Genomic DNA, 13,404 nt, shown 5'->3' on the forward strand with positions numbered 1-13,404 from the left:
CGGGCTAACCCATACATGCTTTCCAATTTGACGGGTCAGGCCAGGCTAGTCCATTTTTTATGTGGGCCAGAAAATGATCGGCCCAGCTCACAAGTGTGTGGGCTAGGGGCTTTGCCGGGCCAGCCCTCTTTTCTTAAAAATATATTTTTTATAATTTTTAAAATTAAATTATAATTTAAAAATATTATCATAAATATACACTAGTGTTACTACTTGTTAATCAATAATAAAATTATCTATATAATATTTATTAAGTTTGATTTCAAGTAAACACATAAATAGCTAAATAGAAATATTAACCTAATTGTTTTCCAATGATCATAATAAAACACAAAAACTATGATAATATTCCTTAGGCTATGGCCGATGTAGTGATTCCCTAGAAATTTTAGGGACTTTATTTTATATCTGCAATACATATTTTATAAACATAATTTGTATTTAAATTGTAATATTTCAAACTTTAAACAGATTTTGAGTGTAGACTCCTATTATTTTTAAGGAAAAATTACTAGAATACACACACTTAGTTAACATATTCTCAATATTTTCCCTACTATTTAAAAAAAATACTAAAATCCCTATTGTTCCCACAAAACTAAACCACCGGATACATTATTCTTGAAGAAGTCTAAACCTTACTTTCCCACCCCTAAATTTACTCCAATAATTTCTCCTTAGATTTTCCCACAACCCACGATTCTCTCTCCAAAATTTTCTCCCCCATTATTCTCAACAGATTCATTATTCCAATTTTGAATTTCAAATTAATTTTATCTCCATTCAACTAATTTCAGAGTTTGAAATAGGTAGTCTCTTCATCTTCAACTTTTTTTTCGTTATTTTTTTTATATTTTCTTATACTTTATGGATCATCCGTCTTTTAGTATTGGGATTACCCAAATAGTCACAACCAACACTAATCGAATTTCTGATTATGAAGATCCTAACGGGGCAGAAAACATGTCTAATAGGTTGCATGATCTTATAACAATGGCTAAGCAAAGTTCTAAGAAGTCAAAACCTAAAAAGGAGGCACATGGAAAAACACCTAAGAAAAGGGGTAGAAAGGTTGCCCCGGCCATATCCAGATCTGCATTACCAACGGTACGTATTTTACTTTTTTTCCCCTGTAATTTTATGTATTCACATGTTACTATTGGATCCACAACATTTGTTTGAGGTGGAATTTGTACAAGATATTATGCAACAAGAAAGCGACAGTCTGTAACTATTGAATCAATTTTTCTTTACTTACACATTTGATCTGTTTTTATAATGTATCTTCTTCTTTTTTGTAGTGACTGCGAAATGTTTTTTTGTTGAATTTCTGAGTGGTGAAATCAACATCCCATCTAATGATTTTTGAAGTGACTATCTTCGCACAAGATATGCAACACTGTTATGAAAGTATGGTCTCAACAAGGCCAAGACGGAATATGTTAGCGAGAATGATGATCCTACAAAGCCGAAGAGTGACTACACTCCACCAACAAAAGATGATCTTGTTAATGTAGAATAGATTTTCATATATCGATTCACCGACAGTTGTTGATGATATTGTTTTTAAGATACATTAATTAGTGTTTTTGAGTATTTCTTCCCTTTTGAAGATACTACTTCTAAATGTGAAGAGTTTTTATGTTGAAAATTGTTTATTTCGCTTTTCATTTTGTTTTCAATATATTTAATACCTTGTTAAATTTTGTCTCTTATAAGTATAGTACACATCACTATAGTTGATACTATATTATTAGCAGATACAAGATTTTTCAAAACTTTATTATGTATATGATACACGATTACTTTCAATATAACAAAATTTGTATGTATCACAACACCTGATACTATATTTTTATACTTGATACAAATCAATTAATTTTCAATATATTTAGTACCTTTTAACATTATGTCTCTTATAAATTTGGTACAAATGACTACACTTGATACTATATTATAAGCTGATACAAATTTGTCAAAAAATATATTACGTATATGATACACAATTATTATTTATCATACTTTCAAAATCACAAATTGATGTGTATAAGCTGATACAAATTTGCCAAAAAATATATTATGTATATGATACACAATTATTATTTATCATGCTTTCAAAATCACAAATTGATGTGTCTCACAAAACCTGATACTATATATTTACAATTGTTACAATCCTCTAAATTTGTAATATATTTAGTACCCTTTAACATTATGGCTCTTATCCTATACATATCACAACACTTGATACTATATTATCCTATACAAAAAATTTCAAAGAATTAAGTATCAAATTCATTATGTTAAACAAACAATGCAATGTAATAGTATTTTCAGTACTTATTAGCAGTTACATATACATTAATTACTTAACTAATATAACGTATATTTTAAAAATAACTTTGTATCAAACACAAAACAATACACAATATGTATACTGGATTCACTTTATAAAAAATTAACAATAAAAAATATAGGCAGAACTGAAAAATGTAACAATTCAATTTATTGAATTAGAAATTAGTAAGCTAAAAGTACTTTTTAATGTAAACATTTGTAACAGTTGAAAGAAATGTTATAATTTGGAAATTATTAGATCTGAAAAAACAAAGTACTCCAAAAAAGTATTGATCAAGATTCTATCGGGAAGAAAGTACAAGTTCTTCGATTGTAGTCTTCTTGTCCACATCGCCCACAACAGTTCATGTTTGATGTTAGTTTTTCATCTGGATTTTTCTTCCTTTTTTTCTTGATCTACTGGACATTCTTTTGTATCTTGTTGGCAAGACAACTTCTTTCAAAACACAATCCGAAACTGACCAATCACTTTTGTCCGACATTGATTCCATTGGAACTGCATAACACACTAATACATAGCTGCAATTGTACCAAACATAAAATAATAAACGCCCTTGACACCAAAGGTCCAAGAAGCCAAAACAACATCCCAAACCAAAAGAAAATAAAAAGAAAAGGCAGCCATAAAAACGAAACAAAAATAGAAACTTGTAGCTGCTATGTCAGAAGACTATCAATCTTGCAAGGATTTTGCATCTTCCGGCCGTAGAGAGGGTGGCTCGCCAGAATGAACTAGCAATTTCTCTCCACTCCAGATTTTTTTTGGATCAAGCTTCTGCAGTTTTTTGGAAGAACAGGGAGACACAATTTGACAACTTGAAATTTTAATTTTCTAGTTATGTTACCTTTTTGTGAACGACTGATTGTTAGAAGAAAGAAACGTACGCTTGATTTGTGAGATTCAATTATATTTTTTGTTTTTAGTCCCTAATTTAGCGCAGTAAATTGATAATAGAAATCTCTAAATTAAAGTATTCGCACTTCCCAATTATGTATCTGAAAGGTATAAAAATAAAGGGATTTCTGTAATTTATGAAAGAGTAGGATAAAATGTAATTTGTATGTTATACTATGTGGTTTGCATAATTTTTACTATTTTTAATACTCTGTTTTATTTTTATTTTTTTAATTAATTTTTATTTGACCCACGGGTCGGCCTTATCCATATTTCTCAACCCCCATAAATCGACAGGCTTATTCAAGCAGGGCTAAAAAGCCCTTTTCTTAAATGGGTTCCAAAAATCGCAGTCCATCCCCTATCAAATCATGGGTTATGCCAGGCCGGTCCAACGGACCTAACCTATATTGACGACTCTAGTTAGCTTATTCACAATTAGAGCAAATAAATATCAATTTGATATTCATCTTTGATGTTTACCGACATGTTTTATATGTACTTATTCTATTTTTTAGTATTTCTTCACAATTCAAACTTTTATTTGACACTTTTACTTATTTTGTCTTATAATACAAATTTGTTAGTAAATATCACATGTCATCAAATTTTATCTATAATAAGTATTAGTTAGCTTATTCATAATTAGAGCATATGTATTTGATATTCATCTTTGATGTTTACTGACATGTCTTATATCTACTTATTTTAATTTCCTTTTCAGCACTTCTTCACAATTTAGACTTTTAATTGACACTCTTACATATTTTGTCAATTAATACAATTTTGTTAGTAAATATCATATGTTATCAAATTTCATCTACAATAATACTAGTTAGCTTATTCATTATTAGAGCAACAAATATCAATATGATATTCATCTTTGGTGTTTACTTATAGTTACAATTTCTTTTTTAATATCATGCAATTGTTTCTATATAAAATAATAAACTGAAAAGTTGTCCGCTACTAATTGTAATACATATTTATTTATTCACTTGTTTATATATATTTCTAATTAAAAGTTTTTAATTATATTTATTACTTCATATTTCAGATATACAATTTTTTGTAAATCACACTAAATTTTATGTGAAGATTATATCTTATAATATATACTTTAAACTAACGATCCTATTTGCTATATAAATCTATAATCCTTAAAAATTAAAATAGTCATACATTTTTTTTAAGACTTCACTTCTTGACTGTTATTATGATAAATTGGATGTAACGTGATCAAGATATTAAGTTTGAAAGTTTTGTATATGTGGACAAGTTTGTCTTTATCTTAGCTAGCCTTTGGTCCTAACTTTTGAATTAAATATTCAAATTTATCTTTAAATATATGTTTGACCATAAAATTTGATCAAATTTTAAAAATTAATTTAAAAAAATTAGTAAAAACTAATTCTGGAGAAATTTATTTACTCACAAAAGATAAAATGTTTTCAAGGTAAAATATACCATTGAAATTTTAAGAATCACTTCAAGAATTCCAATTTTTAATTTTCAAGTTTTACTTTAAGTTCTATGACCAAATATTTTTTTGTTTTATTAATAAGAAAATAGAAATAAATGGAGTAATTGTTAAGGTAACTGATAATAACTTGAAAGCATAAAATGAGAATAAAAGTTCTTGTAAAAATTCCAAATCTTCCCAAAATCCTCTCCAATGGCGGGTCTCTACACCTCTCTCAGACCGCAACCACCATCTTCTTCTTCCTCTTCACAGCAATCTTTCTTCTCGAAGGTTCTTCTCCTTCTTACAATCCTTCCTCTATCTTTAGCTGTTTTTGCTTTTTTTCTTCAATGGCGTGGTGGTGGAGTTGACGATCCAATCTCTCGATGGTCTCCTGAAGAGTCTCACAAGTTTCCTGGCATGGACAGTTCTCCTTTAGCCACTGTTGCTCACTCTTCTCAGTCATCAGATTGTTCTCTTCTTGCCCATACCAATACGCCGTCGTTCCCTTACTATAAAGACTGGAAATTTAAACTTCATCCAGATCTCAAACCCAAGGTTCGATTTTTTTTTCTTTGTTTTTCGTTTAATTTGTTTGTGGGGTTTTTGAATTTTGATCGATCTCAAATGGGTTTTGCTGGAATTCGTTATTTAGCTAATTGGGAGTGTCTCGCAGATTTTTCTTTCATTTTGCATTTTCTAGTACCTTCTAGCAAATGAGTAGCTCTACTGCATAACTGGATTCTTCTATTTGTTTATTTTTATAAATTAAGTATTTTATGAAGTAAATGGAGCATTATTCACATAAGATTTGTTAATTGTAGATTCAAGGAGTGCATAGTTTGTATTTACAAGAAGCATTTAAAGGACCTATAGGATATACATTGTTAATCCGAAATTTCATGTAGATCAGTTGCAGGTTGATCATCCCTGTTTCTCTACAGTTCTTTTTTTCCTCTTCTTTCTGGGCAAACACAACAAAATAAATCCAGTATTCGGATGCTTGGTCATGATGGGATGCTTACAATTGTCCCAGTGTTTGCGAGGAGTCTTTTGAGTATGATTAGAGATTAGTATGCTAGTAAAAACTGTTGCGAGGAGTCTTTCATTATTGAACATTGGAATGAAAGGGTGCTCTCCTTGCTCACCCTTAGAGCTCATTAAGCTTTTAGTTACTGTAGCAAAGAGTGGATTCAGGATGGTAGCAGCCAAGCTATGGAGGAAAGAAGACAGAAAGCCTTCCAAGTGGTCCAAATGCAAGGAGTCTGGCTCCCTTCTTCCAACAAAACATAACAATAGGATGCCAACCGAGGGTGCTCTGTTTCAATTCGTTTAATTCTCTACTAGCTTCTGCATTTTAGTTGATATTGTAAATGGACGCAAACGATGGAAAAAAATGTTATTTGATCTTCTATCTCATCTTTTTTAACAGTGTGTTTTACCTGTACCTAGAAGAACAAACCATTTCTGATGTTCTTCATCTTCCGTGCTTGTGATTTACTTGTTGATATGTAAATTCTTGTGAAAAGTCACCCAAGAAATTTAATAATGTGTCGAGAATTGAGATGAAAAAAAAAAAAAGAATGAAAGGGTGCCAAGTAGAGCTAAATTGATGGTGAGGATTCATACGCCGACCCCAACTAGCTTGAGATTGAGTGGTTGATGTTGTAAATACGAAAAAATAAGTATCAGGGAAATGGTTCCTACAGTTTTTTCCCTTTTTGAACTCCTTCAACCAAAGGAAATCTCCTGAGATTTTATTGTGCAGTTTTTCCTGGTTAAGGGTTGATAACATGCCCCTCTATCCTCATTTCTGCCCTAACAGAAATAGGATTATTTGATACTAAAACAAGTTTGTTCAGCTTTGTTTACACAATAATTTAACTGTCTTGTTTCTCTATATGCAGATATGTATTACAACCAGTACATCTGGTGGCCTAGAGCAGATTTTACCGTGGATGTTCTATCATAAAGTAATTGGGGTAACATCATTTTTGCTTTTTGTGGAAGGAAAGGCTGCATCTCCTGATGTTTCTAAAGTCCTTGAATCCATTCCCGTAAGTCCCCAACCTGTATTTACCTTCTCAATGATTCTTAGGATTCATCAACACAATCTTTAAATTGTGTGGGGCGCGATTGCGATTAAGCACCTGCCTCTCTGTACCTTACCTTCAATTAGCTCTATCTAGATGTTTTCAAGAATATCAATTCATTTGGGTACTCTTATGAAAATTGAAAAGCATTACTTCTCATGCAATTTTCATGACCTTTCTTTTTTAAGTTAGAGCTGAACTGTAATGGTCCAAATCCAGGTTACCCACTTGTTAAGGCTCAAGTGGCACTTTTCTATTCTCAACCATGGGTTTTGTTTGATCTGCAGGGAGTAAAAGTAATATACAGAACTAGAAAGCTAGAGGAGCAACAAGCCAAAAGGTCTGTTCACTGACATTTTATGATTGTTGTATGGACTGGCTATAATTTCTTGTACTTCGTTTGTTCAGGCTCAAGCCAAATTTGTGAGACACAGTTAAACTTTGTAAATTATTTCTTTCCTATTGGCTATAATTGTGTGAGAATCAGTTAGAGTTAATTAGACTTGCAATTTATTGACCGTGGGATATTTCTAAAAATATAAGAATTTGTTGACTGGTTTTAGTGAGCTGAAATTATAGGAAAAGTTAATAAGGGCTACAAAATATCAAAAGATATGTTTTGGTGCTTGACTTTGTTTCTTCTTATGTGCATATTTTCATTGTTTCTATAACTGTTGTAATTATTTCGCGTTGAGTTGAGAAAATTGGCTAAACGTTTTTTCTCCTTTTAGCATTAGCATGCCATTTTCTTTACATATGTTTCACTGACATGCATTTTCTAATTTTGATCTGGCTTGATGGGAATGAAATGTGGCCGTCAAATTTTGTTAATGCTTGTACTCAATGGCATGCATTTTCTAATTTTGATCTGGTTTGATGGGAATGACACGTGGCCTTCAAGCTCCGTTAATGCTTGTATTTTTCACATTTGCACATCTGACATGTCTACACTTGTTTCACTGATGTCCTTTTTTCTCATTTTATTCTAGCCGGATCTGGAATGAAACGTGGCTGTCTAGTTTCTTTTATAAACCTTGCAATTACGAGCTCTTTGTGAAGCAATCTCTTAATATGGAGATGGCCATAGTGATGGCAAGGGTATGAACTCTTCTACTTTTGCATCGTCTGTCATTCTAAATCATAGTTGATGATCCATGTACATGTTGAAATGTCAGGATGCTGGTATGGATTGGATAATTCATCTGGACACAGATGAGTTAATACACCCGGCCGGTGCTCGAGAGTATTCTTTGAGGCAGTTGCTGCTTGACGTGCCTTCAAATGTTGACATGGTTATCTTTCCTAACTATGTAAGTTAATTGGAAAATGTTCCAGGAAACAGCTATTTATGGATAGTATATATTTGATTAATTCTCAGAACATGTTGTTTACCGTTGGAATTGTCATCAAGTATTTTAATGTTTTTTTTTTCTAAATTCAGGAGAGCAGTGTCGAACGAGATGACATCAAGGATCCCTTTACAGAGGTATGCTGGAACTTGCAATTCATTATTTATTATTGAACTGCTGCCCAGTATCGTTGATGGGAAAACTACTTTGATCGTTGTGATATGATAAGATGCATTAATATGCTTCTGGTGATTCAGCTATTCAATTACAGTAAGCAATTGAGTGATGATTTGTTTAATTCTGTAACTGTTGTATCTTCCTATATGTTAATTGTCTGTCATCTGTTTGACTACGGCAAGTATCATTGATGTAAATAAGGAGAACTCTTGTTCTGTTTTGATTACCCCCATGATCAGAATCTCTTGAAGTGTTTTTGTCATATTCTGCTGCTTATTAAAGCTATGTAAATAAAGCTTTTGGCGTATGACCTGAGACTTTTTTTTTTCTTTTGTTGTTTTTTCCTATGTACCCATCATAATAGGTGTCAATGTTCAAGAAGAATTATGACCATCTAACGAAGGATACATATTTTGGCATGTATAAAGAAGCAACCCGTGGCAATCCAAATTACTTTTTGACGTATGGCAATGGTAAAGCAGCTGCTCGAGTTCAGGACCATCTTCGTCCCAATGGGGCTCATCGATGGCATAATTACATGAAAACTCCAAAGTATGTTTGCCCTCTATAGTCTCTCACTTAGCAACCTGTCTATTATGCTCTTGGCCCTAAGCTCATGCTTATTGGACGTTAGTGGGATACTTTTCAATTGTTCCATATTCTCGTGCTCTCCAGAATGCTGTGAATGTTACAACCTTTTTCCTTTGTAGCACTGGTATCTAGAAGAAGCCCATCATACTAAATTTTATTCAACATATGACAGGGAGATTAAATTGGAGGAGGCTGCTGTTCTGCATTACACATATTCCAAGTTTTCTGACTTGACTTCAAGGCGAGATAGATGTGGTTGCAAGCCCACAAAGGAGGATGTTAAGAGATGCTTCATGTTGGAATTCGATAGATCTGTGAGTTTATGCTCCTTTTCTGTTCTTCATTTATAGATGGAAATAAGACAATGCCTTTCTTTGGCTTTGTGTATACAAGTGTACTACTGGATAATGTAGTTCCATAATTTTTACCGGTTCATGGTTGTTGCTGGAGAGGACTTGTTTTATATCTAATCCGTATTTGGATCTTCCAATTATCTTATTCGAGTTGGAAGTTATGCTACTGGGTTTCAGGAAAGATGTGTGGGTGGGTGGAACAGGAGGGATGGGGAAGCTGTCAACTTGAGTTTATTAGATTAATAATGCTAAATGTCTTCAGCATTTGGATGACTACTTTAAGGTCCAATGAGACTGTTTCAAATAGATTAGAATATTAGACTTCTGGTGTTTACTCTGTTTTGGTTCCTTGTGGGTAAGGGGAGAGGCTCATTAATTTACTTTGTTAAATGTAGTAATCATCATTTGCTTCCCTTTGTTTGGTACAACTAGTAGGTGAGTAGCAAAGGGGGCAAGTGAATAAACCTACACGGGGATAGGACTTAATCCCTTAATCCCCTTTTACTTCACCTCCTATTTTACTTGCGAAACAAATAAATAACCCATGACACTTCTCACCCCTAGGTCTTTGTTCTAGTGGTAAGAGTGAAGCGCATTATGTGTGGGTTAAACACACGTCATGGGTTTGAACCTTGTTGCAGTCAAAAACTTGGTGTTTAAGTTGAGAAGGGTAGAGACCAGACTTACATCTACCGGATGAGACTAAGTGGATGTTCGAACCGACTGATGCCTCATTCGCCATAAGGGAATTCTCGGTTATCAAAAAATGACCTCACTCTACTTCATCTCCCTATCCTCTTCCATTTCCAACTATATCATAGCATTAGACAGATTCTGAAAGGAGGAACTTTTCTGTTTGTTTGTTGGGTACTCATTGTGAGATTTGCTATTCTTAAAGGCAAAAAGTGTAAATAGTGTACCTCCACATATCATTTTATTCTCTTGAAAGATTGATTGCCTGTTTGGCCAAACTTCTAAAATCAACTTATTTTGAGAAAAGGGTAACCTACTTCTAAAATCAACTTATTTTGAGTAGTGCTTTTCAAAAAAGTACTTTTGGTGAGAAACCGTTTGTGTTTGGCCAATAAATTCTATAAACACTTTTGAGCAACAATTAGTGTTTGGCCAAGCTTTTTAGAAGTGCTTCTAAGTGTATTTTTTTCAGAAGTGCTTGTGGGGAAAATCACATTTTTAAGCTTCTGAAAACAGCTTATGCTACTTAGCATAAGCACTTATTTTCTCCTAAAAGCTTGGCAAAACACCTCAGTTTTTAAAATAAACATTTTTTGAAATAAAATAAGCACTTTTGGCCTCCCAAAGCTTGGCCAAACAGGCTATGGATCTAGATAGTAGAATTGTCTATATTTGTGTCATCACAATCTCGTCTAGTTTCACCTTAACTTTATCCTTCTTAAATTGACTAATTTTGCAGTGGCAATATTAGGCACACCTCATCTATGCCTTAAGCAAGTTTGCTATAGAAGTTATGTGGGTGTGTTGACCAAGTCTTAGTGATGCTGTTGCTGCGACGCTGATTGTAGTCATATATAGTTGTAGCAGCTCGTTAGGAATATATGTGGCATTTATAGTGGTAGATAAATGACAGAAAAACATTCCTAATAGCGTGCTTCCAGTGTTTTTGTTTTGTTCCAACAGTGTGATTCTTTTACTCTACCTGTGGTTTAATTTATTTAGGATGAGAAGTTTTTCCTTTTTTAAACTTGTGGTACTCTGCTGTGGACTGTTTTCTTGAGCTGTGAGAGGCTATCGGAAACAACCTCTCTACACTTTTCGGAACTACACTGGTTATGTTGTTGTAAACTTTTGGTACTCTGGTTGTCGAAGAATCAATCTCAGGCAATATCTATATATATATTGGTTTTGTGCAAATAATTCTGTGTAACCCCTTCTAAAATAATTTTTTTGTATAAATTGTTCTAATGAAATGCAGTCTTTCTGGTGCTTCTACAGGGGAAAAAATTACTATCTGTTGACAGTTTATTGATCTAGTGTGAACTATTGTGTTTTATTTTTTCTTGAGTTTGATAGTTTATGAGCTAATATGCTCAAAGTGATGATATGTTTTATCTTCTGCAGGCATTTATTATTGCTTCAACTGCTACAGAGGATGAGATGTTAAACTGGTAATTTCTAATCTAAATAGCAGCTAAATCCAATTTAGTTTCGCTCAGCTCCCTTTTTGTACTACTGAGTTGGTTTATTGGACTCTAATTATGTGCTTGAGTTATTCATCAATCTATTTACTCTGCAGTTCTGAAGATATTCCTTTTCCTTGGTCAGGTACCGTGAACATGTGGTATGGACTAACAAAGCGATGAACCTGAAACTTTTGAGGAAAGGCATTTTAACTCGTATATATGCTCCCATGGTAAGCCTGGACAACCTGACTTAGGAAATCTTTTTTCTTTGGGCCCAAAAGTGCATTTTTCTGAATAGGAAAAAAGAAGAGGTTGTTAAGCTAGGGAAAAAGTTTAAGAACTGTCACCCTAGAGCAAAAACCTCTTCTTGTCATATTACAAGTCCTTAGAACACAAGAGTAGTGTAGCCTTTGAAGTGAGTAGATATGTTTGATAGTTGGGAGAGGATGCGGATCACCTGCCTGATATTTCATGCATATTATCAAGTAGCCACAAATTGGAAAATACCGAAGACCAGCATGAGAATGCCGTGGATGTATCTTTTTTGGATCACATGGAATGCAAGAAATAGGAGATTGCTTAGGAAGGGTGAAAAATGATGTCAGAAGTATTAAAAAAATTTCTCTATTCCATCATATTTGTAGAGAGAAACTGTCTCGTAGAAAAATTAGGAAAGTGCTCCCAGGGCTTTTATCTAGGCATATGTCACAGTTCAAACCTTGTCTTTGGCACAAAATGTGGTATTTAAGTGGGACTACTAGGCGGGCCCATGCTCCATCAAGTTCTGAACCTGTAAGGACAATTAGGATCGGACCAACTTGCATGGGATTTCTAGGTTATAAAAAATTAGGAATGAAGTAGAAAGTCAGCGTGCAACAATGAAGAATGAAAAAGGTTTATGGCCATGGCAAGTCAAATGCAGCCATGAAATGGCAACTTTGGAGTCCCTGAATATGGAGTTAGTGTTAGGGAAACGTAGATCCTTCCATCATCTTCTCCAGCAATCTGTTTGTCTGTATTCCAGTAAGACAATGCCTGCACTTTGTTCTCTTGAGATGTTCCTGATCTGTGTGTTTCCCTAAAACGTCAGAAACATCTTTACAACTCAGTCCAATGATAGGCGTGTTTATTCATTTTTTTCTATTTTGTATGTGCAGGTTATTGTCCAAGGTTTGAGGGAGAGTGGTGTTTTCAGTTCTATTGTTTTATCTTCTCAGGAATCTCTATCAAAGGACAAATTCTTAGCATCTTTTGAAAGTAACAGTTCATCAAAGGCTGCTGCCTCGGAGTCACTTCCTTCAAGAAAGATTGGTAGAAATCAACATTCTCAAGCTGCCAGGAGAGTTTTAGCGGAAAGTGGTTCCCTCTTTGAATTTCATGACGAAGCTGTTCCCCCACGGTCTCCCCCAGGCATAGATGCAGATGTCATAACTGAAGTGTAATTGTTCTCCTTTCATGGCTTCTGCTGCTTTCTTCTGTCAACTTGACGGAGTGGATGAATGATGAACATCCGATGTCTTCATTTGTATCAGTGTGTAATATAGCTAAAGATGTAAGCTAGCAGATTCATGGGCAGGGGTTCTTTCTTGCTTCGGTTTTATGGTTATTCCCGATCATTACCCAAGCGGAGGTGTAGATTTATGTTGGTGGAAGTACAGAGAAAAAACATACAGATGTTGGAGTTGGGGTGGGGTGGAGAATTGGAAGGACATTCTTTTTTCCAGAGCTCCAACTATATGATATGGAGATGAGGGGTTGTTCTTAATGTGTATAGTAATTCGACCTCTAACATGTTTGATTATTTTCGAGGTTCTTATCTTCTGAATCACATGCTGTTCACTGATATCATTTCTTGAATTGAATGCTGAGTTTCGGATCATTGTAAAGCCTTAAGAAAGAGATTAATAGAAATGAGTAAATTACAAAGGCAAGAGTTGAGAAAAGAAAATTATGCATCGGAAACCGCA

The 13,404-nt window shown here is 33.8% G+C and overlaps 1 protein-coding gene across 1 annotated transcript; it reads left to right on the forward strand.

Annotated features, from left to right (window-relative positions):
- The first annotated feature begins 4,896 nt into the window (after positions 1 to 4,896).
- On the forward strand, positions 4,897 to 13,202 carry LOC125810610 (glycosyltransferase-like KOBITO 1). Its single transcript, XM_049490080.1, has 11 exons — positions 4,897 to 5,273; positions 6,623 to 6,772; positions 7,096 to 7,148; positions 7,798 to 7,906; positions 7,984 to 8,118; positions 8,250 to 8,294; positions 8,699 to 8,886; positions 9,098 to 9,239; positions 11,376 to 11,422; positions 11,580 to 11,667; positions 12,595 to 13,202. Exons 1-11 carry the CDS (start codon positions 4,929 to 4,931, stop codon positions 12,877 to 12,879), a joined length of 1,587 nt encoding a protein of 528 aa, XP_049346037.1. The 5' UTR covers positions 4,897 to 4,928; the 3' UTR covers positions 12,880 to 13,202.
- Positions 13,203 to 13,404: the final 202 nt, after the last annotated feature.

The sequence above is a fragment of the Solanum verrucosum genome, unplaced genomic scaffold (genome assembly GCF_900185275.1).
Source record: "Solanum verrucosum unplaced genomic scaffold, falcon-dt-bn FXZP01000118.1, whole genome shotgun sequence".
In the NCBI taxonomy this organism is placed as follows: domain Eukaryota; kingdom Viridiplantae; phylum Streptophyta; class Magnoliopsida; order Solanales; family Solanaceae; genus Solanum; species Solanum verrucosum.